The sequence below is a fragment of the Magallana gigas genome, chromosome 3, assembly GCF_963853765.1.
Source record: "Magallana gigas chromosome 3, xbMagGiga1.1, whole genome shotgun sequence".
Taxonomy (NCBI): domain Eukaryota; kingdom Metazoa; phylum Mollusca; class Bivalvia; order Ostreida; family Ostreidae; genus Magallana; species Magallana gigas.
The window spans coordinates 32,491,697-32,506,696 of NC_088855.1; the positions used below are offsets into that span (position 1 = coordinate 32,491,697).

The 15,000-nt window shown below is 32.9% G+C and overlaps 1 protein-coding gene across 4 annotated transcripts in view; it reads right to left on the reverse strand.

Moving 5' to 3' along the window:
• The window catches only part of LOC117692972 (sal-like protein 1), a 41,848-nt gene that overhangs the window by 6,507 nt on the left and 20,341 nt on the right, over positions 1–15,000 (reverse strand). For all 4 annotated transcript variants that reach the window (XM_066079341.1, XM_034482687.2, XM_066079339.1 and 1 more), the window contains one exon: positions 4,001–4,117. In XM_066079341.1, the coding sequence (XP_065935413.1) occupies positions 4,001–4,117 (117 nt within the window). The remainder of the gene's footprint in view (positions 1–4,000; positions 4,118–15,000) is intronic.

A 15,000-nucleotide genomic window follows, 5' to 3' on the forward strand; every position in this document is an offset into this window, starting at 1 on the left:
ATAAGCTTGTCAGATTTTATTTGATGCCATAAATAATAAGGGAAAGATATTTTTAAGTCAGTCGAGTCTCCCTGTTAAATTCATCCTGGGTCGGAGTGAAAATTGGTCATTAAGTTTGTCCGCGACAAAGGGGGCAATCATTTTGTCAAATTTCTCACTGGGTGAAGTTGACCTCTGTTATTGTAAAAAAGCAATTTTATAAAATGACATTTATGATAATGAGAGTCCGAGCGCCATTGTGAAGGTCGACTTTTTGGAATTTACGAGACGTAAAGGATGGATCAAATTCTGTATAAAAAATCACTATTGGTACCCGAAGAAGAAATACATCCAGGTGCGAGTTGAATCATGAAAGAATTTTAAATCAAAATATAGATATGCAAGTTCCTGTTTTTAATAAAAATAATTCACATATGATATCTTTTTTTAATCCTATTCTATTAAATTTAAATTATGTAATGGGGTATTTATATATTGATACTCGGTAAAAAAAAAATCGTTTAAAAATCGAAGACCATTTTGTCCCAAAATCCAACAAAGCTAAGGAAAATCCATGCCTTACTTTTAAAAAGATAAACAGCAAATTAATACCAAAATTTCTTCCGTTTATTATGGTGTCTGATCCCATAATTCGTAAACATAAATGCAGCCGGTTAAAGCTTAAACCGTGTAGATACAGACTCAAAGAAACAGTGAGCACCCTTGTATTTCGAAAGCAAACCGATATAAGAGAGGGGAAATATTATAATTCTAATGTAAATTTTTAAAGTGTTATTGCCTCGTAAGAATTTCAATCAAAAGGAATTATGATTGTCAGGTGTTGGACGGCGAGATAGATTTGAGATGATACAATGCCTATATTGGTTTCTTTTCGCCCGGCCCATCACACAAAGATACTGTTGACATTTAAGAAATATTAGCAAAATAGCCATATTTTATCCGTCTCAGACTGTTAGATAAATAAAGGAAAGGAAATGAGACCTACATTGTTCAATGCTATTTTTCTATTTCAATTCTATTCTATGTCCATCTTTTAATCGTTTGCGCGAAACCCCATATCGGCAGGTGCGTGAATGGGTTTTCTTTCTTCTCCGCGTGACCTATGGCCTCCACAAAGGTCCAGCGAGGATATTGAGTAATTCATGGCCCCTTTGTAAATTTCAAGGCGAAACATGATTAAAAGATGGACATCAAATGAAAGTGTCCGTCAATCCCCCGATCACTCATTTCGCCATAGACCGTGACGAGAATTTACAGGACTTAAATTAAGTCACAGCAACTAATAAAATTAGCACACAAAGAGAAAAAATCTCTGAATGATATATTATATTGACCGAAAATAGACAACAGAATGAAAAATAATTTTAGCCCATCTCTTTTAGTTTTTCTCCAGCAGAAATAAATGCTTTGACGCAGACGTTTTGCGAGACGCTTTTGTTGTGACAAAAAACTTCGCGCCAATGGGGAAATGGTAGGAAGCTGTAACGTCAATTCCTAAACCTAGACCAACAACTATCGATGAAAAAAACGTGTCTTTCATAATAAAGTGAAAACATTATCACTTAATTGGATTACAAGTAAAAAAGATATTGCATTCTTTAAAGTCTGTAATATTAATTGCACCTTCTTCTGGTATAATTGCGGAATAATATTTCTTGCCTGTCCGAGAACAAGGGGGTTTCATTAGTTATCGAAGGACCATAAATTGTTTAAGAATTAGATTACAATGATGGGGACGAAAAAGATAAATTTCTTCAAGAATTGTAGAATCGATACAACAAAAAACCCAAATCCCTCTTTTCATCATGTTCGTTGCGTCGTGTCAATTTTGGCGGCAGATGACACCAAGGGTCGTCTGCTAATTAGATTCACAGGATGGTGAAGAACTTCCACCATCCATGTTACTTGCAAATTGCTCTAGATTATGATGCGGTGTTTGTGATATTAGGTGAATTACAACTCAATTTTCACACCATTGTTAAGAAATTCTGACGTAAAATTGATAATTTATGACTGACATTGTCAAAATCAGCCTTCGTCACCGTGTTGTAAAGTCATCAATTTGGACATTACGGTTTTTACAAGTCGGTTTCCACGTTCTCATTTACCATAATTATGACCATATAAAATATTTTCCCAGACAGAGTGTGAAGCAATTGTGAGAAAGAGGTGGAGGGGGGACATATGGCATGATTGTACATTCGAAAAATTTCACTGCACATTATTTCTTTCCGTTTTTTTTTTTATTTATTCTAACACAAGGTCAGTGCGTATGACATATAAGATCGAGAAACGATTTTTTCTCCTTCGGTAAATGACGACTCTTAAAAATTCCCAATGAGACTGCTTCCCCTTATCTCTTGAGTTTGACATTTTTGAGTGATATATTTTCTGTATCAGTCTCTCCTCTTGGACTCTGACCATCCATGTATCCCAGAAATACGGCGGTTGCCATATACAATCATTTTTATGGCAAAAATGAAATATTTAATCAAATACAAGCGGGAAGGTGAGTGTTCAATAAATCATTTATGGAACTGGTAACGAGTGAAATTTACATGACGTTTTCGTAATAAAAATAGCAGACCCATCATTTCTGAATCAATTTATGGAAAGTTAACCTGAACGCTCGGAGAGGCCCGGCGCATAAATCATATTTTTCAATATTCAGATGTCATAGCCCACTGTGGAACTAATAATTTTGAACTGGGTGATATCATCTCCTTTATCAAATGATTTATACCGGAATAATTTTACCTGTAATTGCCGAGCAACACGTTTACAGCACAGAAAAAAAGGCGAGACAGTTTTAATGCAACTTGCACTACTATTTAGGACCTTTGCTGCCCCATAAAACAAAGTAAACATGTCTTTCCTAAGACCTGAATCATACACATTTTTTTTTCTTTTGAGTTTTTGTGTTATTCCCTATGGGCTCTCTCTCTCTCTTTGGTAGGTTGCAGTGCTCATTTGTTATCAGAATTTATAACCAATATCATACTTTCGGTCCCTAAGCTTATTTCTCCTACAGCGCATTGGCTGGCACAAAAAAAGTCAAATTAATTAATATCAAAAAAGTAATTTTCTGGGTCTGTATCTCTGTTGTAAATGCATATCAAGGGCTCCTTCCAGCTAAATACGGGATGAACTATGATGGTTTTAATGCATTGCCAGACACTACTTTATCATAGGACTAAAATAAAAAATTAAAAAAAAAAGCAAAATGTTGCTTTTTCACAACCGTTACCACAATCCATTGTTTTACCATACGTAAAAAAAATATTAATTTCACTAATGCATCATCTTTTAATTTTCATCAAGCCAATTTTCAAAGACATAAGAAGAAGAAGCTGTTCTATCATTCCGAAAATTTGGCATCTACACAAGTGCACTGGGATCAGAGTTCAGACTTTTTGTTTCCATATTGGTTCAGCTAGATGCGGGAAGACTTCATCTCTTATTAATGAGCCAAACTGTTATCATAGAGGCTACGTGAACTTGATCAAGGTGATAAAACACCCCATCATAATTATGAGAAATAATGCAGCAAATATAATAAGTAGAAGATTGCTCTCTGTCAGGTAATGTGTTGACAGGACAATAAGTTAGGGGGGTCACCTGATGACCAGATACTGTAGCCAGACATGGCACCTTACAGATCACGTGTTCTATCCAAAACACCGACTACAGACTATCAAATAGTGTACATTTGTGGTCAATTCTTAAGTAAAAAGATAAAAATTTACAAAATCATTATAATCATCTTTTGGAATGCTTGCTATCCCCTCCATTTATGTTTTCATAACAAAATATTGTTTAAATTTAAAAATCCAGGGATTTTTTCATAATCCCTTTAAAAACAAAGTTTTTTTTTCCAAATTGCTATTACATCTGTTTTGATTCACATCTGGTCACTGGTCAATATACTGATGATTTCAAACTATAACACTACCATAACAACAACTGAGTTCTGTGTGCAGTAAGTTGGTGAGTATTTTACCTGTATGAGAGCGGATGTGGATTTGCAGGGCACTGTCACTGCCAAAGACCTTCTGACACAGGCGACACTTGTGGCGGAAAAACGGGTCGTCGCTGACATACTGGGATCTCTCAACCACTGCAACAGGAAGAAAAGGCACGTTCAATTTCTTTATCACAGTGCGAGCATCTCATGGCAAAATTATTTATTGTTTCCAAGTTCCCATTTTTTGTTTTACCCCTTTCAGTGCAATAAGATACATTCCAAGTGATGTCTAGTTAGCAGTTATTTATTGTTGGAAACAATAACATTTACAAATGATGGCAGAGGTGGTGCAGGAATACGAGAGTTATGTCCCTTTGTAACCCATTTTTTTTTCACCTGAATTATATCTGCAAGGCATCCCAAAAATATGACCCAGTTGTTTATTCAAATCAAGAGAGATGCAATTTATTTTGACATCAAAATGAATCATATAGTGAATTTTATTTCGGAAATGACATTTCATAGCATCTGTTAGGGGTGATTAGCGGAGATGAAAATATCTAAAGAAAATTCATTATTCTGCTAATCTCCACAAAAATTTTTCTGGTATTTGCTTTTACAGTTCTATCTTCAAACTGCTGACAAAACACTGGCGAATTTAATGATAAAATCTAGCTGTAAATTCATTGTCATTTTAACATGGCTGAAACTGATTTTCTCTGTTTTTATTTTCCTAACTCTTCTTCAGACCTGTCAAACTTCAGCTTATAACGAATCTCAAAAAAATCCTTGCCTTCGTAAAAAACATCGCAAAGAAAACTTTCATGATCACAGTTTTTTAGTTATATATCGCAACAAGTGATGCAAATATTACTTGACACTCGAAAGGCATTCTATTAAAAGCCTTCAAAATCAAAATAATCTACACCCCCCAAAAAAAATGAATAACATATTTCACAATATCAGATGTATGATGGAAAATGATATAAAAAAAGAAAAAAAAGAAAATGTCCATCTGATTTTCTTTTCTCATCACCCCACAAAATGGCCAGAAGTTCTTCAACTTGCAGATGGTATCTCCTGATTATTTCCAAACAATTCACTCTGAGATTTTCAATACCTATATCATCAACAGCTACCAGAAAAGCATGGTCTTTGAACACATGTTCGCCCATATCAAAGTCTCTGTGAATTGCATCCTTTAACAGATCATTAAAACAGCCAGCCTAAGCCAAATGAGAGAAGAAACACTTGACAATAACATACATAATATGTGATCTGCTGCAGATCAAAGATAATCCCGTACACATTGACCTGGCTAGATTATGATGTCATAAACCCCAAATTATACACAATTTGTACCATTTAGCTTCCAAAAAATTTCTAACTGGATACATTCACTATTTACCTTCTTCATATTCAATTCAACATTAAGGGAGCCATATAATATAATTTTGCAAAAATTAACCCGCATCCTTTTCCAATTTTATATTATTAGATTCTATAGCTGCTCCCCCTTCCCATCGAAAAAAATTTTATGAGTTAATTATTTGGCAAAGGAAGTCATATAACTTAACTATATATAAAATTCTTACATTTTCCCTCAATGATTTTTTTTTTTACTTCTTCTAAATCATAAATCTCCTCTTATAACAAGCCTGGTTATGAATAATGATGGAAACATGGCCGTCTTCCAGTGCTCGTAAATTTTTGAGAGATTTGACTGACATCACCACACAGCTGGCTTTGAAATCCAAGGCTATAAGTCTGTCAAAATTTTCGTGATATCGCTGATCATATTTTCTGTTCTCATGAAGTGTCAGCCCTATTGGATATAATGAGGGGGTCTGCAGCCTTTTTCACCCTGCAACAGCCAAGTTCTTACTGTATACCTCCAACACTCCCCAACAGTATCCGAATTCTCTTTCTATTATTTCAAAGTCATGACAGTGCAAGGAATGTGACCTCCTGTTATCAATTGCTAATATTTTTGGCTCTTTTTCTAACCCAAAATAACATCATTTTCATGTTTCTTATCCAATATTATTCATCATCCAGATATAAGTAGATTTCTTGTGTTACATTCTCAACAAAGTTTTGCAAAACAAGAAGTTCAGCTGTTTTTTAATTGAATTAATCAAAATTTAATATAAAAGAACCATCCCAATCGTTAATCATTTCAAAAAGTAACAAAAAACTAGATGTACATGATCTTTTTACGTACATGAACTTTTCAAGCATATAAGTAATTTGCAATTACTTATCGTTTTTTTTCCACACTTCTTAACACTTTTGATGGGAGTGAGCAGAGAAATCAGAAAATAAATATTTAACTGACTGACTCCAAGAAAACATTATTTTTATATAAAGCGAATTGTCTTTGTTTTATGCACAGTGCTATAAATTCAAGTACAGGAATTCACAAAGAATTCAAAAAGGGCTGTATATCTTCAGACTTTTTCATCACATTGAAAATGCAATCTCTTGAGTTTCGCACCTCGACAGGGCTTCTTTGATAGCGGCACATCTCTAGGAGAGGGATTATATAGGGGGATGCTGTGTGTGGCAATACAGGGGGTTACTCTACAATTTGTATCTCCCAGCAGGAAGAGACAGAGGCTTGTGATACAGCCCAGGAAAGGTCTGGCTATCATAATTCTTCAAGTTTACACACCATTGACAAATTAGCTCAGTAGTGCTCTAACGACTACAGGAAGTGCCTCCTCTTCATCATCTGTAACTAGCTCCATGGTAACCACGGGAGCAGGGTCACATGACATTCCAGAAGTCAGTGACATAAATCAGTGTCATCAAATAACACATCTTATTTCTTTGATTTGGTTTCCTTTCATAAATTTACTGTTAATTTCAGTCTTATTAACTCAATATCATACATTAGGACAGTTATATATTCTCTTTTATCAAAGCACCTAATTTTTCAGCATTAAAAATAAATTGTTATGCTTAATAGTGCAGATGATTTGTACACATAAAAACCAGTCCGACAAGAAATGAAGATTAATGATAATAAATGATCATATTTACGTGAAAGTACGTCTACAAGAAAAATATAAAAGATACAAGATTGTTTATCATAACTCCCAACTGAATCCAAAGAGAAAAAAAAAATATAGAAATAAAAATCCTTTAAACAAGAGCATCACTCAAACTCAAGGATGCAGAAAGTTTGAAATGGTTAATCATGAATGCCTTGTTTTTAATAAGCAGGAGGTGCATTCTGGTACAAAGATTTATAACTCCAGTCGCGCAGGAAATATACCTATTGTTCTGGCAATAAGTCCTATCTCTGTGGATCAAAATCATAGAAATCTTATATTTTAATCACCGCTACACCAGCATGGCAAGACCCATCAAGCTAACCAAGGGTCCTGACCCTTTCTGTGGGGGAAAGAAAGAAAATGCACCAAGTAAAATTGAAATATCTGACCCTAATGAAATAATGTTACCCTTTTTTCTCATGTTTTTTGATAATTCAATAACCAAGGTCAGTGAAGCGAGAGATTGCCCATGCAGATAGATATAGATCAACCAATCCACCTTTTGGAGGTTCAACCCCCAGAACAATGGGCCTAGAACTTTGATCCTGGTTGTTTATGAGTTAAAGTGTTAGGATGACCAAAAATATGGCTGCCATCTGTCATACATCTTCATAACCCTTGTGACAAATGGTCACAACACATGCAAGCCTCCCCCTAATCACAACAACCGACCGATTCTTCAGAGTCATACATTCACAATGGCCTAGCCGTGTTGTTGATAATCCTATCTTGTCTGTCAAGTTCGGAGGTCTTAAGATTTCGTGACACTTGGTGCCATGACAAGGGTTAATACACGCCGATATGGATACCCCAAGTCAGGGTGTCGTCTTCCATCGTTACTGGACGATTTATCATAATTATACTTATATTTTCATACACAAGGATATCTGACTTCAGCTTTTAAATTCTGGTTATTGTATATAAGATGAAACGATTAAAAAGTCAAGAGGATACTGGTTACTAATAAAAGGACATGACCATAAAATGTAAGCCATTCTCGTTTTCCTAAGGGAAAGAAATTTTTTCTACATTATCATCTGACAAAGGCTTTTTCTTCGCAATATTAATCTCTTAATGTTTTCTTCTGAATAACTTTTTGGGTTATCTAATGAAAAATATTTGCTTTAATATTTTCCAAAACTTTTAATTTCCTGGTTTATTTCAGTTTAAAAAAAAAATTATCTTCATATTCTGAGATAGATTAAAATGTCAGTTATATCACTTCTGTGAAATACCTATCCAATTTCCAATATCTTTCTGATTTTTATGTCTCATTACATATTAATTTCAAGCATATAAATTCAGACATATAACACTCTAGATGACAAAACTCAAATTTATTTCATTAAAAAATATTTATGGGAGCAAGACTGTGCAGGTATATATAGGTATTATTTTATAAATTCTCAAAGGAGGCAAACGGCTATGAATATCAGAAACTTAATATTCCCATATCATCCAATTATTGGCAGTTTTAGTATTCTGTATCTATATACAATTTCATGTATAATATTAAAATCTAATTTGATTTATGCAAATGGATCTCGGCTAAATTATTATTTCTGCATTTACTTCCAAAGACCGCACTAATGAAAGACCTGCCGGATCTATATATGGTCATTAAAATTTCATTGAGTTACTAAAATTTCATCAAGCAATGTGTTTCTGAGACAATCATCTTCAAATTGATATTCATTACAATTTCAGATTATCATTTTATCCCAGAGCTTTGTATGAATATAACCTTCTGCTGCCTTCAGTAATAACCTTGGCAGCTCCATAGGGTACTTGTCTTGTCCTGAAATACCTTGGTATCTCAGATACTTATTCATCTTTCAGGAACATCATCCTCCGTCGAGTTTACTTTGAAATTACACAATTAAAATAATGAAATGAAAGGGGAAGTTTTTACTCTGTAAATTGCTTGAAATTAGGCAGAAAATGTGGTATTCAAACTTGGACGGCATTCAAACATATTACTTGAAGTTTATATAACTGCAGGTGCAAAATGCTGCACATAATGGCAGGAATGAGGGAGTGAAATGATTTTATTTACAATGAGATATCTGCGAGTTATCAACCATTTCCTTTCTTCAAAAATAATACAACTATCATAAATAACCGGGGGAAATGGTGGCTTAGACAAGTCTGCCAAGGGTATCTCATCAATCATAAAAAAATCTGGTATGTTCTAATTCTTTCACAATCTCTTGATTTTAACTTTTCATATCTGTTGCCTGATATATGAACAAATAACACTTGAAAAAACAAAGGTATACATTTCCTGTTCGTACCATTACCCCTTTGGTGGCCTCAATTTTCTTTTTCAATGAAGGAACTCATTAGAATTTATAAACAGAATTTGTAATTTCATACATATGGTAGAAATATCAAACAAAAAATGAAGCAGAAAATTTAGCATGCCAGGCATTTAATCTTTAGTGTTTAGACTGCTGTCTGAAAAATTCCAGAAAAGCGCACTCAAGACAAAAAATGCAACTATTGTCTGTTGCATTTTAAAATCTCTTCAAAAAAGGTACAATTTTACAGTTTATAAAAGGGGAACAACCCTTATTAATTAATTGTCATTAGCTATATGGACTGCAATGCAACTCCCACCAAAACTAAATATTACTATACATAGTAATACATTGCCAAAATCTGAACTTTCAGTACTTTGATAAAATTTTATCTATAACTCATGTAATATTTCTATTCTTGATAAAATTTTGCCATCACCTTTTTGCACAAATTAAGATAGTCATCATATTCTGGCACTTAAAAAAATAAAACAGTCAAACCTTGTCCACAATCTAGAGCATTCATCTTCAAATACTTAAAATACTGGTACATGTATTTGGATACGTACATTACAGAAATGAGAAATGCAGACTGACCCAAGGGATTTTGTGAAGAATACAAGAGTTATGATATAAACTTCAGACTGGGTAATTGGGTTCTTCGCCAAAGTGACCTAACATATTGTATAAAAATGTGGCATTTATAACCACCAAAAAATCGAGACTAACCCACTGCTGCCAACATTAAAAGTGTGAGAAAACTTCAATTATTCATTGTATCTATGAAGTTTTACACTTGTAACCTCATTACAAAATTTTAGAAGTTTCATCATAAAAAATATCATACAGAATATGTTTAATATTTGATAGAGAGCAGTCTTCGTTTCATGCCTATGGTAGTTTCTTAGTCCGACAGTCACCATCCTTCATCTCTGGGGAACGAGAATAAATATCTTATACAACAAGAATTTTATGCCATTCTACTCAATGTGAAAATATATTGATGGAAAAAAAAAAACAACCTCTTGATAAATTAACTATAGATTCATATAGAATTTGTCATGTTTGAAATATCAATGGAAAGAATATAAATATTGAATTAAATTGTTCTTTTATCCCTACCTTGCAATCTATAATGCATAAAATCCACAAGTTTAACCAATTTACTTGCAAATTTAAGAAATTTTCATTATCAAATTTCTATAATTTATCATGATCATCATTAGCATAATAATTATATTGCATCGTTAGCTATAGAGATTTTAATTGGAAATAACTCTGCCTACGTGACTCTCTATAATCTAACAAATGCTAGTGACCTTAAAAACTAGTGACCTTAACTTTTTGAGTATCATGATAAAAAAATGAAACCTGGCTATAATGTTAAATGTGGCCATATATAATAGATCATTTCAGCTAATTAAGACATAATGATATGCCATTATTGTATATGACATCTGATAAAGATTCTTTTGTTTGATTCTTCAAAAGTTCCAAGCGTTATAAGCTTTATCTCCAGGATCCGAATCTAAGTTGCTCATTCAGATGCAAATTGTTAACCCATTTTCTGAGAAAAATCAATGATTAAAATAATTGTATGCATTTCCTGCAATAATAACAATTTTCAAAGATAACACATCTTTTTAAAATTCATAAAACATTATCAAATATTTATGGCACTAGATGACATATGGGAGCATTTTTTTTAATTTCAATTTACTTTACAAGAATCCTTAAAAGGGATATTTTACTTTATAATCCTTATGAAAAATAGATTAAAAGACACATTTATGCCCAACGTGAAGAAATAATCTTTGATGTGTATTAAAATAAACATATAAAACTTGAAATTCTCCATTTTATTTTCATTTTCATCATTCATTCTTTGAGCAATATATTTTTTTCATATGAAGTGATTTCTCTTTGGTATTACGAGTGTGCAATTGATTATTTGAAATACATTATTAAACCCAGCACTTATTCCAACATTCATAAAAAAACATGACCATAACATAATGGAAAAAAATTAAAAATTCATTTTGATATTCATTTCTTCCCTGAAAGCTTAATCTGCTTAAAGATTTTGCATGGAAAATAAATCTTTTTTGCCTTTTGGACATATTTTGTTGAAGAGATTTTTTCATCTTTTTTCAATAAAATGATATTGATTTATCAATACAGCGTGGTCATTTAATTTAAAGAAAACATTCTGCCTCCCTTCCCTTCTCCTTGAGTTCTTCATGTATTCATGTAACAAGTCATTGTACATCACAATGCTATAAAAACTCTTTAATTCCCTTAATCTGATTAACTTAACCAAAGTTAAATGACATATTGTGAGAGATTTTTTTTCTCTCTTGTTTTTTAACTCTATGACAGAAGCATCTAGCGGCAGCAGACACTATGGGGATAATTCGGTACCAATCGGCTATTATTCACACTCTAATACCTTTTCTCCGATTACATCTTCCACATATATCTCTGATGGACCTGCCTAGATCGGAAAATATGTCTGACAAATAATGAAATATCAATGATGAATGACTGAAATATCGCTTTGATAGGATTGAAACTTTTGACACTTTAAATCATATCTCGTGCAGCAATCTCAATGTCAAAATTTGTCATAAAATAAAAGATCGCCTGTGTTCGTAAAGGAAGAGATCATGTGCCACCCATTAAGAAAAAGAATTATTTGTTCCACGGCAAAAAAATATACATGAACTTAGCAGAGGCACCGTAAGATGTATGACTAATAAGCAACAAAGTTTTTGTCTTTGTTTGTCTTTGATAAAAAGGCATGATAACATTTAAATTGATTTACAATGTGTCATTTCTTTTTTTATTCAAAATCATGCATGCAAAGGGGGTCTCTTCATTTGAGGGAACAAATCCCCCTTCCTGTTTATACCCGCGCTGGAGGAATTAGGAAAAAGAATTCACCCACTTGTACCATGTGGTCAACCAATTTTCATGCAATCTCAAGAATCTAATCTTTTTGTCGAAAAGAAATCCAAAAATCTTGTAAAACTTTGGGTTACTTTGATCTTAATCACAAGGTCTTCGTAACATTCAGAGTCAACATGAAAAAAGAGGTTTCTCATCATAAAATTCATAAGCATTCAATTCTTATTTATTTTTGGTAGAGGCCATGATTTTTGATACCCTTATTCTAAAGCCATCAAGGCAAATTAAAACTCACAGTTTGAAGTTGGAGAGAGGCAACAAGAACAGACAAGTCTTTGTGAAAGGGGATATTATTTTTCATAATGTCGGAATTAAAACCCATAAAATATGTATTTATCTCATCAAAAAATGTCTTTTTCATATCTCTTTATAGGCGAGATTTTTATGGGACGTTTGAGGATTGCTTTAGCAACGAGTTGTGACAGGTGTCAATTTGTAATATTGAGAACATTTAAACCCTCCAAATCTATTGATCAATAGCACAAAGTCTTGGGATGATTCCATAAACATATTTATCAATTTTCTTTATAACTTAAAACGTCATTTTTCAATTGCTTTCTGGAGGTCTATTGAACATTGTACCTATACTTCAAACCACTGTAACAATTCACAAAGCTGAGAAATCAACTCTTGTTAAGATTAATTTAAATGATTATGAATAAATATGAATACTGAAAAAATATTAAATGTCTCCTTTTATGATTAAAAGATGAAATTGTTATTTTTTTCTGACCATTTAATCTATTAGGTATATTAACTACATTCAGAAACCTGATGGAAAATGTTTAGTTGCTAGCTAGCTCTGATGTGGCATCTCTTATTAATATATATTTTATCATACAACACCAGCTAAGTTTGTTTGAAATTTGGGGAAAACTTTGAAGTAATGACATCAAACGCAGGTGAAAGTTGTCATGAATTAAACAAACCCATGGATATCATAAAGACTGTCTACCTTAATAGGAACGTTATCCCCATCTTCATGGGGCCCCTTAGGGGTAAACTTATGAACTTTTTAAGTAAAAACTACGAATTGTAATTTATTCATGAAAAATCAGTACTTTTCCTTGTTTAAATCCCAAATTTTGTCTTCTTTGAATTATAAAATAAAAATCATTCATTGTTAAATGTTAGTTTTTTCCCCCCTCTCAGCCTCCAGATTTTATATTCATGTATCACAAACTATCAAAGATATCCGGACAAATATTTAACATCTTTTATCTGCCCTGTGAATACATTAATGAGTTTACAAGATGAATCAGAAGGTTGCCTAACACAGCTATTTCTAGACTTGCAATTTTAATGGATATATATCTAAGGTCAAATTTGATTACATCGTCTGTCTGTGTGTCTTAATTGGAACCGCAATTCAAAAGAAGCTGCTGAATAGAATTTGTCAATGTCAGATAAAATGTAAAATTTAGTTTTTGAACATTTTGTACATCTTGTACATCTATAAAATCTTACTAAGAGAGGGCACTAAATCGATCAATTAACTTATCTCAATACTTAAAGAATACTCAATAGGATAAAAATCATATTTGCATGAGGCTTTAATGTGGGTGCATGTAATTTTAAATCGATGATTTGATAAAAACAAAATGTCGTCTTGTCCTGATGTTTGGTAGTTATGGTAGGTAATTTTTTTTAATTAAAAAAAAAGATGGTATAAAAACTGTCCATTTTTTAATTAAAACTCTATAAATATCATACTCGAGCTGTTAACTTACTTCACAGAACTTTTCAGGGGCCTGAAATTTGAAATTACTGTTCTCTGCAATGATTAAAATCCCCTAAATTTTAGAATCATCATAAAAAAAACCACACAGCAATAACTGATATCAAACCAAAAAAAAACAATAAAAAATCCTCTTGATTTGGGCCATAAAATCTATATTTGATAAAAATATTAAAAGGAGGGGGAAAAAAATGACATTTCTGATCAATCACTATGAAAAATAATATCCACTGCTTGGCCAATGCTTTTAAAATGTCCAATTCCTGATATGACAAATACCCCTTTCCTTGATATAATACTTTTCCCCAGTGCAAAGGAAGTAGGAAGGAGAAAAAATATGCCATAAAGACCGCATTTGTCAGAGTTTAGATATGAGGCCAATTGATCCGATCTTCATCTGCTCTCTATAAATCATAGAAGCATTCATATACAAGCGGCCATCATCTGACCTTGTCAAAGCCAACAACAAATCAAAATCTATGGACATTCCAATATATCTTACTGACCGGAGCCAAAAAAAGGTTTCATCAATCTTCTCAAACTAAAACTCTTGGCCAAATATCACACAAATGAACTTAAGAAAAGTGTGTTGGTGTGCAACGAATTCGTCCTGAAGTATATTCTTGTTTTATTTACATCAAATCTTAGTTCACCACTTATAAATTCTTTAAACTTTCCTTCTTTAAAACTTATATCATTAATAATATAAGCTACAAATCTTATGCATTTACTGGTAATATCTATGCAGTCAAGAAAAAAGCCCCTGTGCTGTACAACTTCAAAAGTTTGACCAGAAGCCCAGCGTCTGCAGACACAATAGGTTAGGACCACAATGACCAATCACTGAAAGGTGACAAGCTCCTGCTGTTAGCGAGTGTCACTGATTGCCTGCCGTTGTTTATTGGAAGACCAATTCAGCTCTCTCTCCCCACTACCATAATCATATTTATATGATCTTTCTCACCCCTAGCC